The sequence below is a fragment of the Mytilus galloprovincialis genome, chromosome 9 (assembly GCF_965363235.1).
Source record: "Mytilus galloprovincialis chromosome 9, xbMytGall1.hap1.1, whole genome shotgun sequence".
In the NCBI taxonomy this organism is placed as follows: Eukaryota; Metazoa; Mollusca; class Bivalvia; order Mytilida; family Mytilidae; genus Mytilus; species Mytilus galloprovincialis.
This window is the reverse complement of record NC_134846.1, coordinates 20,712,161-20,731,136: the sequence shown is the minus strand read 5'-3', so window position 1 is coordinate 20,731,136 and position 18,976 is coordinate 20,712,161. Positions and strand designations below refer to the sequence as shown.

The 18,976-nt window shown below is 32.7% G+C and overlaps 1 protein-coding gene across 1 annotated transcript; it reads right to left on the bottom strand.

Moving 5' to 3' along the window:
• Positions 1-3,378: 3,378 nt before the first annotated feature.
• LOC143044601 (uncharacterized) lies at positions 3,379-18,323 on the bottom strand. Its single transcript, XM_076216660.1, has 9 exons — positions 18,234-18,323; positions 15,703-16,098; positions 13,439-13,774; positions 12,224-12,502; positions 10,996-11,055; positions 7,795-7,873; positions 6,151-6,618; positions 4,816-4,995; positions 3,379-4,103 (listed from the first exon to the last, which is right to left on the bottom strand). The coding sequence occupies exons 1-9, from the start codon at positions 18,283-18,285 to the stop codon at positions 3,689-3,691; spliced, it is 2,265 nt and encodes a 754-aa protein (XP_076072775.1). The 5' UTR covers positions 18,286-18,323; the 3' UTR covers positions 3,379-3,688.
• Between the last annotated feature and the right edge of the window lie 653 nt (positions 18,324-18,976).

Genomic DNA, 18,976 nt, shown 5'->3' with positions numbered 1-18,976 from the left:
TCAGTGTGTATTTTTTTCGAAAAAAAGGGTTTAAACATAGTTTTGACGAGAACGGCTTGCCATATATTGATCAATATACAATTAGTTTTCATTAAAGATCATAATGATACTGAATTAGAACAATACGATATCAGTAATTTTTTATGTATATACAGAATCTTAAAAAAACACATTGTAATAAAAAAATATGTCCTATATAAAGACAATTTACAGTTAAGGGTTAGGGTTAAGGTTATGATTAGTATAATTATGTTAGAATAATGGTTTAAGTAGCAGGTGGGTGCGGTCCTAACCTTGACAAAAGTTAACTTGGAGCAGACTTGTTGACTGCTTTCTAATTTCAACTTGAGAATTTTTAAGCATACAAGCCTGCAATTCAGTGGTTGTCGTTTGTTTATGTGTTACATATTTGTTTTTCGTTCATTTTGTTTTCTTTTACATAAATAAGGCCGTTAGTTTTCTCGTTTGAATTGTTTTACATTGTCTTATCGGGGACTTTTATAGCTCACTATGCGGTATGGGCTTTGCTCATTGTTGAAGGCCGTACGGTGACCTATAGTTGTTAATGTCTGTGTCATTTTGGTCTTTTGTGGATAGTTGTCTCATTGGAAATCATACCACATCTTCTTTTTTATAACTTAGTCGTTGGCGGACCAGATCTACGTTCTGCTTTTTTAGGACTGTTGCAGACCTATTGTCGGGTCTGCTCCAGACCAGACCTGTGGACAGCTCTGCTTTTGACCAGTCCTGAGAACAGGTCTACCCTAGACCAGACATGTGGATAGGTCTGCTCTTGACCAGATATGTGCATAGGTCTGCTCCTATATATGAGTATATTGTTGAAAAAATATTCCATATTAAGTTGTCCAAAATATTATGTTACTAATTCACATCCTTGTGTAATTTTGGCTGCACCAATTACCAATAAACAAGAACAAATTAGAATTTGATTAGTGTCCAACTATTCTGTAGTAAATTATGTAAACTACACAACTGGATACAATCACTTTATTTTAGTCTCTAATACATTATATGTTATAAATAACTAGCTTTCAGTGACAGTTACTACATGTACGAGCATCTTAAATCGTATGTCCGTGCTTATTTGACAGGTTAGTAAAACTTGTAATGCATTTCCGTTATGCAATGTTTACTTGTGTTGCGTTAGTTTAAACATATTTATGTATAGTGGATTGGGAAACAAGTTTTGCACCTTATATTAATCCCTTTCCACTTTGCTGGTGCGAGTGCTACATACGTACCTCGTAGCGGCTTACAAATATAGTTCATAGTGTTGACAGTGGGTTACTTGCCATTAATTTTTTAACCCCTTCCTAATGTATTTCTCCATGTTTAATGCCTCAAATTGCAAGTACTGGGATGATATTACACTGTAAAAAAAAATTGGATTCAGAATTTTAAAGGAAAGTAGTAATTTGGTCCAGCTGAAAAAGGTTAAAAATTAGCACTTCGGAAGCTGTCAAAAGATTTAAAGACGCCCTAAACATAAAATTGTCCATATTTTGAGGTAGTCTAAGAGCCGATGCAGTTTTCTATAATTTTGATATAATTTATCCCAAAAGTAGTACAACACACTGTAAAAATTTCATTGAGAAAATGCAGGTGGGATTTTTTTAAGTTGCATTTATGTTCAAAAAGAAATGCACTACGAAATAATTGTGATCTCGGACCTACTGGCAAATGATGTCAAGGAAGAGCCGAAAATTCAGAACCTGAAATTTTCATCTCGGAACGGGAATCGAACCAGGAACCTTTGTGTTAATAGTCCGATGCTCTAACCACTACACCACGGCTCTTATTAATTAGAATGTTTTAGCCTGAAAAAAAAAAACGTTTGTTGTATTTTGCATTATACATGTATATGGTCTTACTATTTTTAATATATACCAGTTTTGATAGGTATTCAGCACATTTCTAGTATGACGATAAATGTTCACTGCTGTACTATGAAAAACAAATTATTTTGAAAAAAAATTGTTTGTACTTCTGCAACAAAATTATTATAATATTTAAATGTACATGTGTACAAAACATGTTCTTCTTCAACGCCATTCTGTCCTAGGTAAAAGTTGTCTTCTTGAAAATGATACATCTCTTTTATCTATATTGTATCAAATACTTTTGTTCAATAAAATTGAGAAAGGAAATGGGGAATTTGTCAAAGCGACAACAATCCGACCATAGAGCAGACAACAGCCGAAGGCCAACAATAGGTCCTCAATGTAACGAGAAACTGCCGCATCCGTAGGCTCCCTCGGCTGGCCCCTTAAAAATATGCATACTGGTACAGTGATGTATATTTACTCGGGTTTTTTTCATTCGTTTTTTACCGAGTTAATCCACTTTTAAAACTATACCGTATTCTCTAAGCATATGACTCAACTTATAACGGTACCGTATGCTCTAAGCATCAAAACTGTACCGATTGCTCGAAGCATTGGACTCAAATCAAAACTGTACCGTATGCTCGAAGCATTTAACACAAATTAAAACAGTACTATGCTCTAATCATTGGGCTCAAACTAAAACTGTAAAATATGCTCGAAGCATTGGACTCAAATTAAAATCTAGAAAGGAGAACTATTTTCAAACGTAACTGCAATTAATATTATATTGTTAAAAGATAACATAAGATGTTTAAGTCATTTTATTCCTTGGTACATTTGTATCTTCATTATCCAAAATGCATACAACATTTATTTTCATATCCATCACACATTCTTAACAATAACAGTTACAACAATTGTATATATCATAGCAACCACTGTGTATAATGTCTTTGATCAATATGTAAATGATAATTATACTAGTAACTATTATACATTGTACAATAAAATGAAAACACTTGATTGATACCCTGATTCGTGTATAATACTGTTTCTTGAATAGCAAAAATATATTACATTATTGTATAACCTCTCCGTGTACAAATATATCAACTGACCAAAACAAAATCGGTCTAAATAATAAATCAGGCTGTGAATATTTCTATATTCCGTTCTTTTAGTAACGTGTTTATGCTCTAGATATTTGATTTCCGCTATAGTTCATGATTATATTTTAGAGACAGTTTAGAGACAGTCTCAAAGTTTGTATTATAACTTTAACAGAAGTACTTTCAAAAAATTCTTTGGAATTTGGAAGAAAATATTTTGACGTCCATTTTCATTGACAGTATTTTTAGCAGAATGGTAATCTGGTTGCTTAACAATGTATCATTAAGATTTTTATTTGTTAGATGATTTTTGAAAGTAAAAACATTATCTACGTGTACATTACAACACATCACCAAATATTTGGAGGTATAGTAACCCGTCTGATATTGACATGACTAACAAGTATATTCTCGTCTATATGTTACCATCTTGTAAAATGATTTATATTCAGATTAAAAAGATTTTCGAGTTTTAAGAAAATTCTACATTATTATAAAACAACAAAACACAATGGAAAATTTGTAAGTTTCCTTCGAAACAGATGCATTGAGGTCTGTTTTTAAATTGTAGTATTAATTGCATGAATGCATCTGTGTATGGACGACTTCCAAAACAGAAGTTCAATGCATATGCATACTTAGTATAGTGGAACCGTGAGTTATTTCAACTAAAGACGCCTCTTCCATCACTCTTAAATATCACTAGGATAATATACTCTTCAATATTTCTAGTTATACGCTCGAAAAATCTTTTTCTTTCTGCTTATCCGTGATTAGATAACCATCCATGTTTGGAGGTTTGATAGAAGGGAATTTCTTTGGCGATGACAGTATGGTCTCGGTTTGAGTTCCAGTCTCGTTCAGGTTTTCGGTTTTGTCATAAAGATTTGTGTAACTTGACTGAATGTTTTTTCTCTCAACATTCTTTGAATTGTCTTCAGAATGAAGTGCATCGTTTCTTAATGCTCTTTCTTCTGTCAATGTTTCGTCACTGTCCATTAAATTGTCTTCTGTATCTGATATAAATGGCGGATCTGGCAGTTTATCATCATCGCCATATTGTTCCGCCTGTTTTGTGCCTTTTCCGAAGGTCTTGCTAGTAGTTGTTCTTGTGTCGGGTTGATCAATATCGATCGTGAAGAGATTTCTATAATACAATTAAATTATCTATCATGATATACATATATCAGCAATAACTTATGAAGTATTAATAGTACTTATTTAAACTTACAATTGATTTTTACGTCCTTCACTTTCTTTTGAGAATTTTAAAAACGATGTTTGATAGGTTGCCTATTTTTGTTCAGGCGTATGGATTGCAGAGAATTTATTACAAACAAAGGAAAATTAATATTCAGTTATGATTCACGCTTAAGTTTTTTTTTTCTGAATTGAATCGCCTTACAGCTTAAAGAATACAGAAACGTTTGACTTTTTAAACTTTTTTTTTATTCGAGCGTCACTGGTGAGTCTTTTGAAGACGAAACGCGCGTCAGGCGTAAATAATCCTGGTATCTATGATGAGTTTATTTATAACGTTGTTTTCAAAGTAACGAGTCTTTGCAAAGTTGAAAAATAAACAGACAGGCTTTGATATTTATCGCCAGCGACAAACATTACATTCATGTAAGACCTAGAACATTTTGCTATATGGATACGAACCATGATCCTTCATATAAAATATATATCTACTAAATACTGCTTGCTTGGCAGTGGAAAAAAAATGTTAGTTAGACTGGTCATTCAACCGACACAAAGACGTCCCGCACTCTTGACAAACACGCCAAGTGTGTATACATGTATCGAACGGTCAAAGTGATGTACATGTATACACAAGTTATAAGAGAATAATTGCTTACAATTTATTTTCTCCAATGAAACTATGCGGTCTACTCCTTACTCCGGCATCAGCAAATTCTATATGATCTATGTTAAGCTGACTTTTGGAACGTGCTGCAGGAATCGGTACATGTTGAGGACTGATATCGCTTTGTCTCTTATTGACAGAGGCATATATTCTAGACAGGTCTGTCGATTTTCTGTAAAGAAAACAAAATATGAAAAACAACTTTGAATTAGTTATTTATGCATGTATCTTTACAAACTCCAAGAACAGAATGTAAATGATGCAATCGATAGGCCAATGGCGGATTAAGGTGGTTTGTCAGGAGGTTGGAACCCCATTGTTAGACGAGCAATGCATTTGAATGGGGATATATAGTTGGAACACACTTTATCCTTAGTTTGGAACCCCTGTTCCCATTAAAAGAAAATGAATATGCCCCTGCAGGCGTTTTTGAATGAACTTCATACAGTACGGTAAAGTGCTAAACCAAAAACAAGTGCACGTGAGAACTTAAGGTGGTACCCAACACTTTCACTAAAATTAATTTGGCTCGTTTAATTTTCATAAAATTTTGTTAAAGTATTCACTTTGACTCTTTAACAAAAATATAAAAATTTCAAAAATTTTGAACCAACCGTTATGTTAGAAAAATTACACTGGTTACAAATGTATATAGCAGTTTGACAAACACCAATTTTGATCATTGAGAAGCTTAATATTCCTTTTACAACATAACGTAATTAAAACGTTAAGCTGAATTTACAGAGTTATCTCCCTGTAGTGTTAGGTACCACCTTAAATAAAAGAGCCGATCAAGATACTAAAATCGTGTGAATTAATAAACAGTGCAAAGTTAGTTAGGTGAAAAATACTCTAAGACTAAAAAACCTCAAGATTGCAACTAATCTTATCCAGTCATGCGATTTCAAAATCTACTATAACATTTTGTTTGCATACATAATTATGTTTGCTATACGTCATTTTTGCATCGTTTAAATATATGTATTTCAACCAATCTTTCAAATCAGACTGTCACTTTGTGACCCTACAAAAGTCCAAATGTTCTGAACAGTCCTGCGAAAAGAAATTCATTGCCATATTCATTACTACATGTCGAACGAAACTGATCAAACTGTGTTTCCTTTTAATGTGTGCGGCATGAAAAACGATAAATTACTTTCGTGGTTTTAATTAATTTTTTAAATCTTGTACATGTTGGATTATTTCTGGGAATTTATCATATATTCTAGATAGAATGTACATATACAAAATGTATAAAAATTCTGAAATTTATAATTTTCAATGCAACGTTATTAAGTTGCAAATCATAAATCTGACAGTCACTCACGTTAATTTGTTTTGGTCTACCAGTTTTGCATTTGTGTACAGTTTTGAATCATCAGCTGATTTCACTATGTCGTCGTCAAGGTGTTCACCGGAAGTCGGAACTGTTCCATTTCTCTGCTGACTTGATTTCTCATCCAATTGCAATACTACGTCATCGTAATGATTCTTTCTAGGGTGTGCCTTAGGTCTGGTATCTATAGTCTCGTTTTCATCAATAACTGTAGAATAATCTGGAGACAGGTCTATGTTGTGATCAGTGTGGATAGAACTTCGATCAGATTCAGCCCAACTCTCACCGCTACCAACCTTTGAATCACTACCTCTTCTTCTTAAGAACTGTGGACACGTGACTCTGGGGAACGACTGTGGGCATTTGATTCTTGGGAACGATTGAGGACATTTTATTCTAGAAAATACTTGCTGACATTTGAGTTTGGACAACACTTCTTTTAAGTCTGACGATTCTTTGCTGAAACAAAAGTATTAAAAAGATATGTCAATATTAATGTTGCTTTTGGCTTTCTATAACCAGATATACATATAACTATATCATTATATGCCCTAAGCATTATTTGGGACAACTTTTGAAATCAATGATGGTCTACGCTCTTTGCTTTTGTAATTGATTTGCTCTCAAAATGTTTCAATTCGAGGCAAATTGTTGATATAGAAATAAGAAGACGTGCTATGCATCGAGACAACTCTCCACAAGAGACAAAATGGCACACAAATTAACAACTGATGGTCAATGTTCAAGTCCCTTTAACAATTATCAAAGCCCATACCGCATAGTCATCTTTTAAAGGCCCCGAAATGACAAATATAAAATAATTCAAACAAAAAACTAACGGTCATTATGACATATAAATCTTAAGTAGACGAAACGCCCATTTGACATAATAAACTATATGTATGCCTGGTATGTTAAATTATGATTGTGAACGTTACTGACATCGTTTACCCCGAAATTCATTAGTTTCTGTGTGCTACATGTATATCTATTTGGTTTTTGTTTATTGTTTTTATCATAAATCAGGTCGTTGTTTTTTGTTAGATTTTTTTAATGTGTCGTTTGTTGCTTTTTGTCATCTTTTGTGTGTTTTCCTTTGTTGTTTGTACCATAAATCAATCTTTTGGTTTCTTTCTTGTGATTAGTTTTACATCTTGGGAGCCGGGGACTAACTTTGTCACATATTATCTCATCCTTGGGTGAAAATCGAGTCGTGAATAAAATTGAGAATGGAAATGTAAAATACATGCATGTCAAAGAGACAACAATCCGACCAGAGAGCAGATAACTTCAGTTTGTATTCATTAACTTAAATTATTATCTTCCATTACAAAATATACAAATGACTTTATAAATAATCCAACTAGGTAACACTCTTTATGAAAACGAGATTGCATGCATTGATTGTTTTTATCTTAATAATGTAAAAATGCCTTTTAGTCAATAACAACTTGATATTCAAGTTTCTGGTCATTCTTTTCGTGAATTTGTGAAAGTAGAGAATATTGAATAATTAAAAAAAAAAAAGTCCATAATTTGTAATCATCTCTTAGTCATGTCAATAACTCATGTTAACTAAAAAAAATAAAAAAAAATAGCTTACCCTCTTATGACGGACGACATGTGTGTACTTACTTTTTAATGCGATAGTAAATATAGCTGAGAACGACAACGGCTATCACTACTAGTAAAGACAGTATTAACACAATTATCACTGGAAGATATAAAACAATAAATAACGAATATTAGATAGCTTCTTGTCCAGTGACGGGTATATCATGTATATCAAAGACAAAAAATCAAATTAAACAGTAAGATGGTTGTGCAAGATGCGACAAAATGGAGAGTAAGAGAGGTGTGAGTGAATGCCATTAGAAAATACGGGTGTATGTTGGACAGTGGCAAATACCAGGCCACCATCAGAAATTTCAAACTTTTTTTCTTCTGGTAAACTTAGAAATCTTAAACTACAAAGCGTATGACAATCTCCCCACACAATGCATCTGATTAAATATCATCTTACCACCTGATCACGTGTGTCCTCCACAGATAAACTGACAACAAACATGACCACTGGTTGAACTGACGGGAGAGGAGATGTCTAGGGTAAACCATAGTTATATAACCACGGCAACCCCTTATGTTCAGAAGTATTGGAACTAATATAACAACTGTTGACTTTATTTTATGCAATTGTATATAGATATAGGAAGATGTGGTATGAGTGGCAATGAGACAACTCTCCATCCAAATAACAATTTATAAAAGTAAACCATTATTTGTCAAGGTACGGTCTTCAAAACAGAGCATTGGCTCAAACCGAATAGCAAGCTAAAAAGGGCCCTAAAAAAATACTAGTGCAAAACCATTCAAACGGGAAAACCAACGGTTCAATCTATATAGAAACGAAAAACGAGAAACACTTATGAACCACATAAACAGACGACAACAACTGAACATCAGATTTCTGACTAAGGACACGGCAAATATTTTGTACGCCACTTTGAATAACAATAGTGTTACTTGATTTCCTTAGCGAGGGGATGGGGAGAGATATGTTTTATGTATTAACTTTAATTTTACATCTTCTTGAGTACTAGTATCCTAGTGTAAGAACCTTATCAATAAGTTATTTCTATTGAATGCTGTTTTACACCCTTTTAACATACTTGTCAACCCCAAAATGTCATTATAATTTCGGGTTAGGGTTACATTGTACATTGTCCAAAATCAGGGACCTCAACAGTGGTCAGACACAAGCTGATGGCATACATTGTTTTTGTTTTGTTTTTTTGTTTTTTGTTTTGTTTTTAGGAGGAGGGGAAGAAGTGTTGGTGAATAATCTCTGTTAATTGCATTTACACAACATTAATGAAACTCGAGAGTACGTCTGAGACATTTGTTCAGTGGCAAGTTGTTCAGAATTTATAACAGACGGATATGATGTGAATAAAGACCATGACATACACAGATTCGTCGAACTTTAAAATAAACCAGATGGATATTGTCAAATAATATCCATGTCATGTATATAGCGTGTGCACAGTCCACATTTTTCAATAATTTTCAATTATGACACACGCTCAATTAACGCATACACAATCATGAAAAGTCCCCTCGATGGTTTTTTTTTTTTTTGTATTGTATTGGTTTCCAATTGACAGATACAAGGAATCTGATCGATTAATTAATGCGCTTTCAGCTTGATTAAAAATTGCGTGTTTGTTGGGGGGGGGGGGGGAGGGGGTGGGGGAGTTGGCATTCATGATAAACAAAACTAACTGCGATATAGTACGAATGTAGATATTATTTGTCGTGCAGTACTTGTAATTATAATAAAAAGTAACATTTCCCTAACTATAATATAAAACATTTACATCGTAAACATGATAAACACATATCACATAGTATAAAATAACATTATAAATATCAATTTAGATCTTAATTAAAAGTAACTATGGAACTAGTTTGTGCTTTATAGCTTAACACAAATAAAGTTGCTGACGTAGGTTGACCGTTGTCCGAACTTTTAAGATGTTTTATTAAACTTTGCCAGACATATAATCGAAGGTCCATTTGGCAACAGCCGAAGTTTTATTGCACAGATACGTTCAATAATTTATCAAAGTATACTTATTTGACATATTTGAAATATCCTACGCTTTGAAAATGTATAGAACAGATAAACAATAATTTTATATAAAATAGTTTACAAAGTAGAACTTACATACATTAACTAATAAACTATATGAAATAGAATAAACTGCATTTTTCTATTACAATACTTGTATCTACATGTAGAGGCAATACTTGGAAAGCAAATGTGACAAATTGTAATGTGTAGTATAAATCGTTACGGTAATTAAATATCGTTTGTATTTCTAAAGGTATTTGACATTGTCCGTTTTCTCATTTGATGTATAGATACATGTATTTGAAGTCTCTATATCTGTTATTTTGTTGAAAAGGTAAATAAAATTCAGTTCATGTTTAAAAATTAATGGTCTGACAAGTGCAAAGCTATGTATAGAAATCCAAAACGTATGCCTCCGTCTAAACCTTCACTGCTTTCTTAAGTTACAAATCTTTAAATCATCGTTCACGTGACTTTATCAAATTGTAAAGAAAAAATGATACTGTATCGTGATATGTATAATAGACATATTAATCACACATTTTGATCCCCCAAAAAAAGAAATTTGATATTTATAAACCTTATTCACATTCGTCCACTGAAATTAGTCTCTCCGTAGAGCGATTGTGGCATTAAATATTCGTACAAATGCATCAAAACGGTTTGTATTTTTTTACCAAGCACATCAAAATAAATAAAAAAACTTTCGGGTAGGATTTATACTTTTTTCTAATCTTATTTTGACGAAAATAAATTGTGTTGTAGATTCATTTCTCTTGGCAGTGGTATTGACTTGCTTTCTTGATTATATCACTTTGTTTATAGCCATTATGCAAAGAATGATATTTAAATCGGTAAATTTTTTAATTCAAAAGGGGGTACATTTAAATGTACCCTCTTTAATGACGTATTTGATTGATCAGTGTTTATCGTCACTCTCAGCACTATTTTGTTATTGTGCTTTTTCGTGGTGGTCAGTTTTGATTGACGGAAAAATCCAACGTTCCCAGAGAGAACCACATATCTTCGGTAGATAATTCTTGTCAATTAAGATTAGAGTCCCATACGGGATTCGAACTAAAAAAAAACTCAGCGTTAAAAGGCTAGTTATACATGTACAGTAGTTAGACTACTTCGTCCACTCGGCCACCGAAGTCAGCGTATTTTAATCAGATGAGTTTCAAGTTAGACAAGGTTTTTACCTGTACTTCCACTTTTAGTGTTAGGATCTCCCCATGATGGCATCTTATTCGGGTCTTCAACTGAAAAGAAAGTTTTAATTGTTACAGATTAATATGTGTGATACAAAGTCACGATTACTGTGTCTTAACACCGTCAATTGTAGCGAAATTTACACGAATAACATAGAACAATCCATGTTTATCTGAAACTTGGATTTTCAAGTCATATGAAAAAAGTCAAATCACAAAAATACTGAACTCATAGGAAAATCAATTCGGAAAGTCCATAAATCACATGGCAAAATCAAATAACAAAACGCATCAAAAACAAATGGACAAGAACTGTCATATTCCTGACATGAAACGAGTGACTGTTGAAAAATAATGTTTATCCAATTCTTGGACCAATGCATGTACATGTATATATCACAAACTTAGTCCTCTGTGCACGATTTTATAATTTTTTCATGCATTCATATCGTGAACTCGTAATCAAAAAATTCTCTCGGTCTGTAATGATGTGGAAATATGACAGGCAGCTAATTAATTGTCGTGTTTTGAAGCAATAGTTTACCGAAGTTGTCACCTTAGTAAACAATCAACAAAAAATCATTGAAATTGAGGATGTGTACAAAATGTATAACATGTACAATAAGATTATAGTTTATTTCATCGACAGATCAATGCGTATTACGATCAACCGGATTTTTACAAGAGAGGTCCCACTAAGTTTACTGCATACGGAAAACATATTGGCGAATTGTTTACTGAAAGCAAACAATTAAAAAAGGTCAATTTCTTCTACATTTAGACAAATTATAGAAATTTCTTTAGAACAATGTATATGAAACATAATTTTTATAATATAAACTAGCTATAAAAAACTTATGCATATTTATTTATTTTTTTAATTTGAAGTTTCATATGACTTTAATATATGAATAAAAATATAAATTTTGAAAATCATTAGAATTTTATGAAGATGAAATCGAACAGAAAGAGTTATCATAGAAGTATCCGCGAAAATTGCTTAGTGTTCAACATATTAATATATATAGATACGTGCATGTATATCAAACCGGAAATGCAGTCGACCAAAAAAAAACAAAAACTCTCCAATGATATTGCTTTAGCATAATAGATAGCATTGCACAAGTAGGATTAAAACAAATTCAGCAACTCAATAAATGTTATAAAACATAATGTACAGATTGATATAGTTTTGCTAATGTAATGGATTTGTACTCACCAATTGTTACGTTGACCATTTGTTCCTCACTATACATAGCCCCTTTGATATAGTGGTAGGCCTTGCATCTATAAATACCACTTTTGTTTGTAAACATTTCCTTGATGATGAAAGTATCTCCAGATGACAAAACGGTCTCCAAATCTGGTTCTTTATACCAGTTATAAAAGGGTGCAGGGTTACCCTCGGCGACACATGTTAAGTTGATTTGGTTCATTGGGTCTCTAATATGAGTCTCAACATCCGGGTCTTTTGATATCACAACGTTTCTTACTTTATCTGGAATTACATATAAAAGTAAAGAATCCATTATTCTGCCATGTTCTTGTACTTTTCATACAGCAACATCATAAACAGGACTGGGAGACGTGTATTTCCCAGAACAAATAGTACACAATTTCAACAACTGTTACAGAAAACTACAACTGTTTATCAAATATGTAAATTAAGTCAAGAAGAAAGCTTGAAACAATAACTAACTATAAACAGACTGTAAAAAAAAAGTGCTTTCGATGCTGAACACTTATTAAAATATTAAAGTTGGTAGCGGTCTTAGACGATTTATGATATCTAAATGCATGAACCTGCTATAAAGGTTGCATGCAATGAAGTATTGTGTGCTTTTTAACCCTGCCCGGTACTGCAAACAAATTTACCATTTTATCATGATTAATTTTACAAAATGTGTGATACGTCATCCGATTACGCGTTTGCCATTGAGATGGCACAATTCATGTTTTGCCATGACAAACGGGTTACCCAAATAATTAAGACAGATATAAAAAATGATAGATGCATAATTTCATGTTTAAAATTGTTGAAAAATCGGAAGAAGTTTGAAGGAATTCTGTTAGAAATAGCAAACGTATCATGGAAATAGTTTTTTTCCAATTGGTGTTCTTTCATCGGATTTTTACCTTATATTTGCATTGGTATTACTTGGGTCTCAAATCGAAAGATAAGAAATCTAGAATCTACTTTAACTTTGGTGAATGACCTGTTATGAGCTTAAAAGAAAAATGGGTAATATGGGTCAAATATGTAACCTTGTAACGTAGAAAAAAACACCAAGGAATCCAACCATTTGACAAAAAATCCAAAACATTTAATTTACCTAAGTTTATATTTGACTCTAACTGGAACGTTTGAACAATAAGTTGAGAAAACACATGCTTACAGAACAATCCTTAAGCTTTGACGTGATCTAATACTTACAATGTATGTTTAATGGTGAAGTGTTCCTCATCATAATCTCTACCTGGTATGACTGTTCTGCACAGCTTATTGTTGCACCGTTATCATCCTCTGTAAGTTGTATTGTCAAGTTACTGGTACCATGGAAACTGCAACTGTCTTGTATCTTCGTGGATACAGTCACGGTGTCGCTGTAAACAACGGGGTTATGTTCACATTCCCAGCAAAGATGTTTTCTCCAAACGAATTTGCCGGCTGGGTTACCTACATCACCCTCACAGATGAACGAAACATAGTCATCGTGGACTATACTAGTGGAAGGATACATTGTCACACTGTCTGGCCTTGATGGTGGACCTACATTTGAAGAAAGGGGTGTAGAAGTCGATTGAAACTATAAAATATATAATCAAGAAGGTATGGTATGATTGCCAATAAGACAACTCTTCACAAGAGACCAAAATGGCACAGAAATTGACTTCTTAAGGTCACCGTATTGCTGTTAACACTGTGCTAAGACCATACCATGTAGTCAGCTATAAAAGGACCCGAAAGAAAAAAAACTAACGGCCTGATAATGTACAAAAAAGGAACGAAAAAACAAATATGCAACACAGCAACAAACAACAATAACTGAACTACAGGCTTCTGACTTGGGACAGGCACACACATACAGAATGTGAAGCAGAAAAACATGTTAGCGGGAAAACAAACTTCCCCCCTCCCCCCGCCCCTACCCTGAGACAGTTGTGCAAGAGTACAATACAATATTGTTAATGTATAGGATAATTTTGCAACGACATATAACCAACAGAACAAAAATGAGGAGTATATGAACACGAAAAGGGTAAAAGGGGTAAAAAAAGGGGGGGGGGGGTCCTCAACCAACTCATTCGGGTATAGACGTCCTGCTTGGGTTTAAAAATAGATATCATAACTTTTTTTTCAATGAGCTGTAAACCATATGTAGAACAGTATTTAATATTACGAGATAAAAAAGATCAATACACAGTTTGTACAAACATTTTATCAAAAGATGATCATGTTTGACCTATTAACATATTTATACATTTCTACTAATTAATATATTACCTCCCAGAAATTGCACCCCATTTATATATGTTCACTTTATCATTATTAAAAGGAAAAGAACTCTTTCCTAATAATCTTTATTGCAATGAATTATTTTCATTATAAAACGATCCTTGAAGTTGTGGTTGAGTTCACAAAATTTTAGAATAGTCTGCATCAGTATCTGGTATTTGAAAATAGATTTTTCCATTATACCTTTTCCGTATGACAAATATTTTGTCTGTTTATTATTGGTGTACACATATTGTATATCTCTATTTTGACAAATGTGGCCATCATGTTTTTTCTGTATCTTTCCTGATATAGTTGGGTCTACTTCATACAGGGAAATGACAGACTGTGGTTTTGGATGATTTCTTCGGCATCGTTTTGATATAACGAAGATTTTCTTTGCTACGTGTTTTCGTTTTATTATGTTCAACTTGGTTGTTGTTTAAGATTAATAAACTGTAGTTTTTCTGTTTATCTTTCCACATTAAAACACGTGTACCAGTTGCACATACATATTCTTATAAAATTAAATGTATTTCAAATAGCTAGTTACATTTTTGTTAAACTTAAAATAAAATAACAAACTAGTCTAAGTTACCACTGATTGTCGAAATCAAGTATATCTATCGTAATACATACGCATCCTTTTAAACAGTAAACTGGTAACTTAAGCAATTTAGAAATACATTATAAGGGCAATTTGCACATATCATCATCTATACTGATTGCCTATAATAATAAATCTTGAAAAAATCTAACGATGACATATACAATTTTTATTTGCCATATAAACAACCCTTTCAATTCTAAATTCTATTTTGAAACGGAAAATGATCTGTCTAACGATCAACAGAATATATGTATGTGATACAATTGATGCATTTTTCTTTTACGAACAAGGATGTAATAGAGATGCAAGCAATTATATACAAAATATGAGTTCAAAAAGTAGTTCAATAATTACTCATCTGCCAAGTACGGAATCTTAACATGCAATATATTTCTTGATGGTTTGGATAGTTGTTATCCTTCAAAATTTTTACCCGATATTTTCCTGTAATACTTGCGACTGCACGTTAGCGCAACAACAAAAAATATCCAAATGTCTGGTTACATATAAAGCATAATATAATTATGTTGCGTTATTGAGGTCTCCAAGTATACATACTACCTTAAGATATACACGTTTAAAATATACCTACTTGTAATAGTTACCGTTGTGGGATCAGATTGCATGGTATTTAATTGTCCATTATTATCATAATGTATATCACATCTATAGTCCGTGTCATCTTCACATTGTACTGGATTCTTGTAAGACATGATGGCGACGCTTAGAGAATCTGATGGGTTCGTAAGTGAAACACGGCCAGTGAGATACTCTCCGCCAGTGCTTAAAGATGCGTCTTTGTTTCGATGTGGTGGATAAAATGTTACTATTCGGTAAAAGCTGTCTGTTGTTTTATTTCTTGCTGTTAAATAAATCAGATTGACAAAATCGTCGTTTTCTGTTGTGAACTGGCATGTGAGTTCAACATCTGTATCACCGATAGCTGCCGTGATGTCAGAATTCATATTCACTTGTAATGCATTCAATCCTACAAACAGTTCATTATTAAATGTTTTCTCCCTTTTGTTTTGAAAATCATATTTTGTTAGAACATCTTTAAAAGTAATACATATAGAACAGTGGTTGCCAATCAGAGATATTTGAGAATTTGAAAAATTTTATTCCTTATACAGTCATATACATGATATAATCTTGTTATTTACACTTGCATACTTGGGGAAGAAATTTCAGGGACTGAATGTTCTGCTCTCCCTTGGCACCATTTGCGAGTATGGTCTTGAGAAACGATGATAGTCTGCCGGAAGGGGACGATAAATGGATGTCTCGTGTTAAGAGAGAGCCATATCTCTTGCATGTAAAAGACACCCTTGTAGAATCATAAAAAAGCAGGCTATTGCCGCTACGAGGCAGCACTCGCACCCGCAAAGTGGAAAGGGATTAATATAAATTATCAATTGGCTTCAAACAAATATATTTACTTTATCGTGCCTATCGACCTTAAATTTTCAAAACAAATCAGGAAGAAACAACTTTGGACTCATTGGTCTCATATTGAGGAAGTAAACACGTACATTTTCCGTATTCTTAGTATAAGTATACGGAAATAGCGGAAATATATCAAAGTTTGAACTATGGAACATTAGCTGAAGTCCTTATTAGAGGATACACTCATATTACAATCCATAATCACAATGTGAAAAGTTAAAATAGTTAGAGAGGGGGAAGTTGAAAATAAAAATAAATTTCGAAATCATTCATTGGATAAAATTAAATGATTGTCGAACATCGTGACAAACATAAAACGTATATTTATTTTGAATAAAGAGATGTTTATGTAAGTAAGACAGCAAACCATCAGTATAAAAAAACAAATGTAAGATCAAATAAACGTTGCCTACTTTCTAAATACTCATTGATAATTATACAAAATGTTTATACCAAGTTATAAATAGTTCGTATATTTTGGATTGTTTTTCTGTTGTTTTGCTTTTTTGTAAATCAAACCATAGTTTCGTTAAAATCCTATAAGTTATTACTTCACTAGACGGAGTCCGTTTTTTTACCGTTACTTTTTCAAGAAACCTCAGTCGTTAAAGTCAAATGCAAAAAGTGTATTACAATCAATCTATATTATAGCTTAATACAATCATGAACTTAGTGGAGCCTATGGGAATATTAATCTCAAATTACCGCGTTACGATATTACAAAGTTCCACTGACAAGGTTTTTGAACATATGTTGGGATTAAAAGACATTAAATTTTGTTTCAGATTTTAATCGTCCCTTTGTTAACCTCAGATGAATATAAAACAAATACACTAAACGAAATTAACTTGGCAATATAAGTATTTCATAAATAGCAAACACAAACACCGGCAGCAAAAAACAAATGACGAACAATAGCGGTGAATAAATGATAAAAAGTCGTATTGTCCATTACTCATATATCAGTAACTGTACATTAGAATTGCTAGCTTTTAGTAATTGCATGATCTCGTATATCAGTTCTTTGCGTCATTATTTTTTTTTAATGTTAGTTGTTTTTGTGCTTCATATTGCTCTGTTGAGTTGAACCTTTGCAACTATTTTTTTCCAGTTTGTTTGTTCTTATATGTTGTGCTGTGGGAGGATTGAGTGCTCAAAAGGCATGATTTTACGGACTTCATCACGAGTTGGTTGACCGTTATGAAATAACCGTTTCACAATGTGTTCTATTGGTTGTCTGTTTATCTTTTTCATTTTTGGCCATGGCGTTGTCAGTTTGTTTTCGATTTATGAGTTTGACAGTCTCTTTGGTATCTTTCGTTTCTCTTTCGAGCCCGCCACGTTCTTTATGTGGCTATCCCACGCCTACAAGCTGTCATTCAGGGGTTGCAGTTGTTTCATACTTGTTTATCTTAAATTGTATTGCTATACATTATGTTGTTAGTTAACATATTGAATTGATTCATATTTGCATCATTTCAAAGGCTTGTATAGCTATATGGAATGTTTTCCCCTTCGTTAATGAATGCCGGACAATGACATATAAATCCCGAATCCACGTCACGTTTGTACCCTGGTTGTGTCTTTGGCAATCATATCCCATCTCTTAATTTTTATATAAAATGTCTAATTACCAAAACAAAAACGGAGCAAAAAAGGAGAAAAAACAAACATTACCTTTGCAAATAATCCCAAATATCATAAACTTTCCAAACAACGAAACGGCCATTTTTTGTTGAAAACTCCCGACAAGACTGTCGACGTATTGTTATGTAAATACAAAAGCTAACTGATACTTTAATAGACAACATTTGAAAATGAAACCAATACTTATTTTACTAATTTATTATTTAAACATATATCTAACCGGTCTAGTGAGTGTGCATCTTTTAATATTTCGTTAGTTTATCGCTATTTAAATCACCAAGGAGCGTGATACATCTGGCCAAGGTTTTAATGTCGTACATGCATAACATATGGAAGAATTTAAACATTTTTTCAAAATTTATTTAGGTAATCATAAATTTTTATTGTATGAATTTTAAGAATAAAGATATTACATATTACAAAATGGCTACCAACTTAACAACAGATGTTACATTGATTTTCACTAAGTTGTTGCATGTTATGAGTTCCGGATACGAATTCTCCTCTCATCTAACATATGTTTACATAATTATTTGGTTTTGCCTTTAAATTCAAGACAGGAGATGCATTAAGGTTCTGCAGGATAGCTAATATTCCCATACAATCCGGAAATTGTTTCTGATGAGTAAAACATATAACATGAAAACGGCCGAACAACCGAGCAAGGAACCAGTACAATAATAACTATTTTGTTCTTTTCAAGCAAACGGGTTGATCATTTTTTTTTCACGACTGAATATTACGATTTCTTGTATTGAATAAATGTTACTAAA

Coding starts and splice junctions, on each gene's coding strand:
- LOC143044601 (XM_076216660.1), bottom strand. CDS start 18,285: ATGGCCGTTTCGTTGTTTGGAAAGTTTATGATATTTGGGATTATTTGC. Junction 13,775..15,702: donor CACAACGGTAACTATTACAA/GTAGGTATATTT, acceptor CTTCAAATGTAG/GTCCACCATCAAGGCCAGAC. Junction 6,619..7,794: donor ATTTACTATCGCATTAAAAA/GTAAGTACACAC, acceptor CTTTTGTTTCAG/CAAAGAATCGTCAGACTTAA.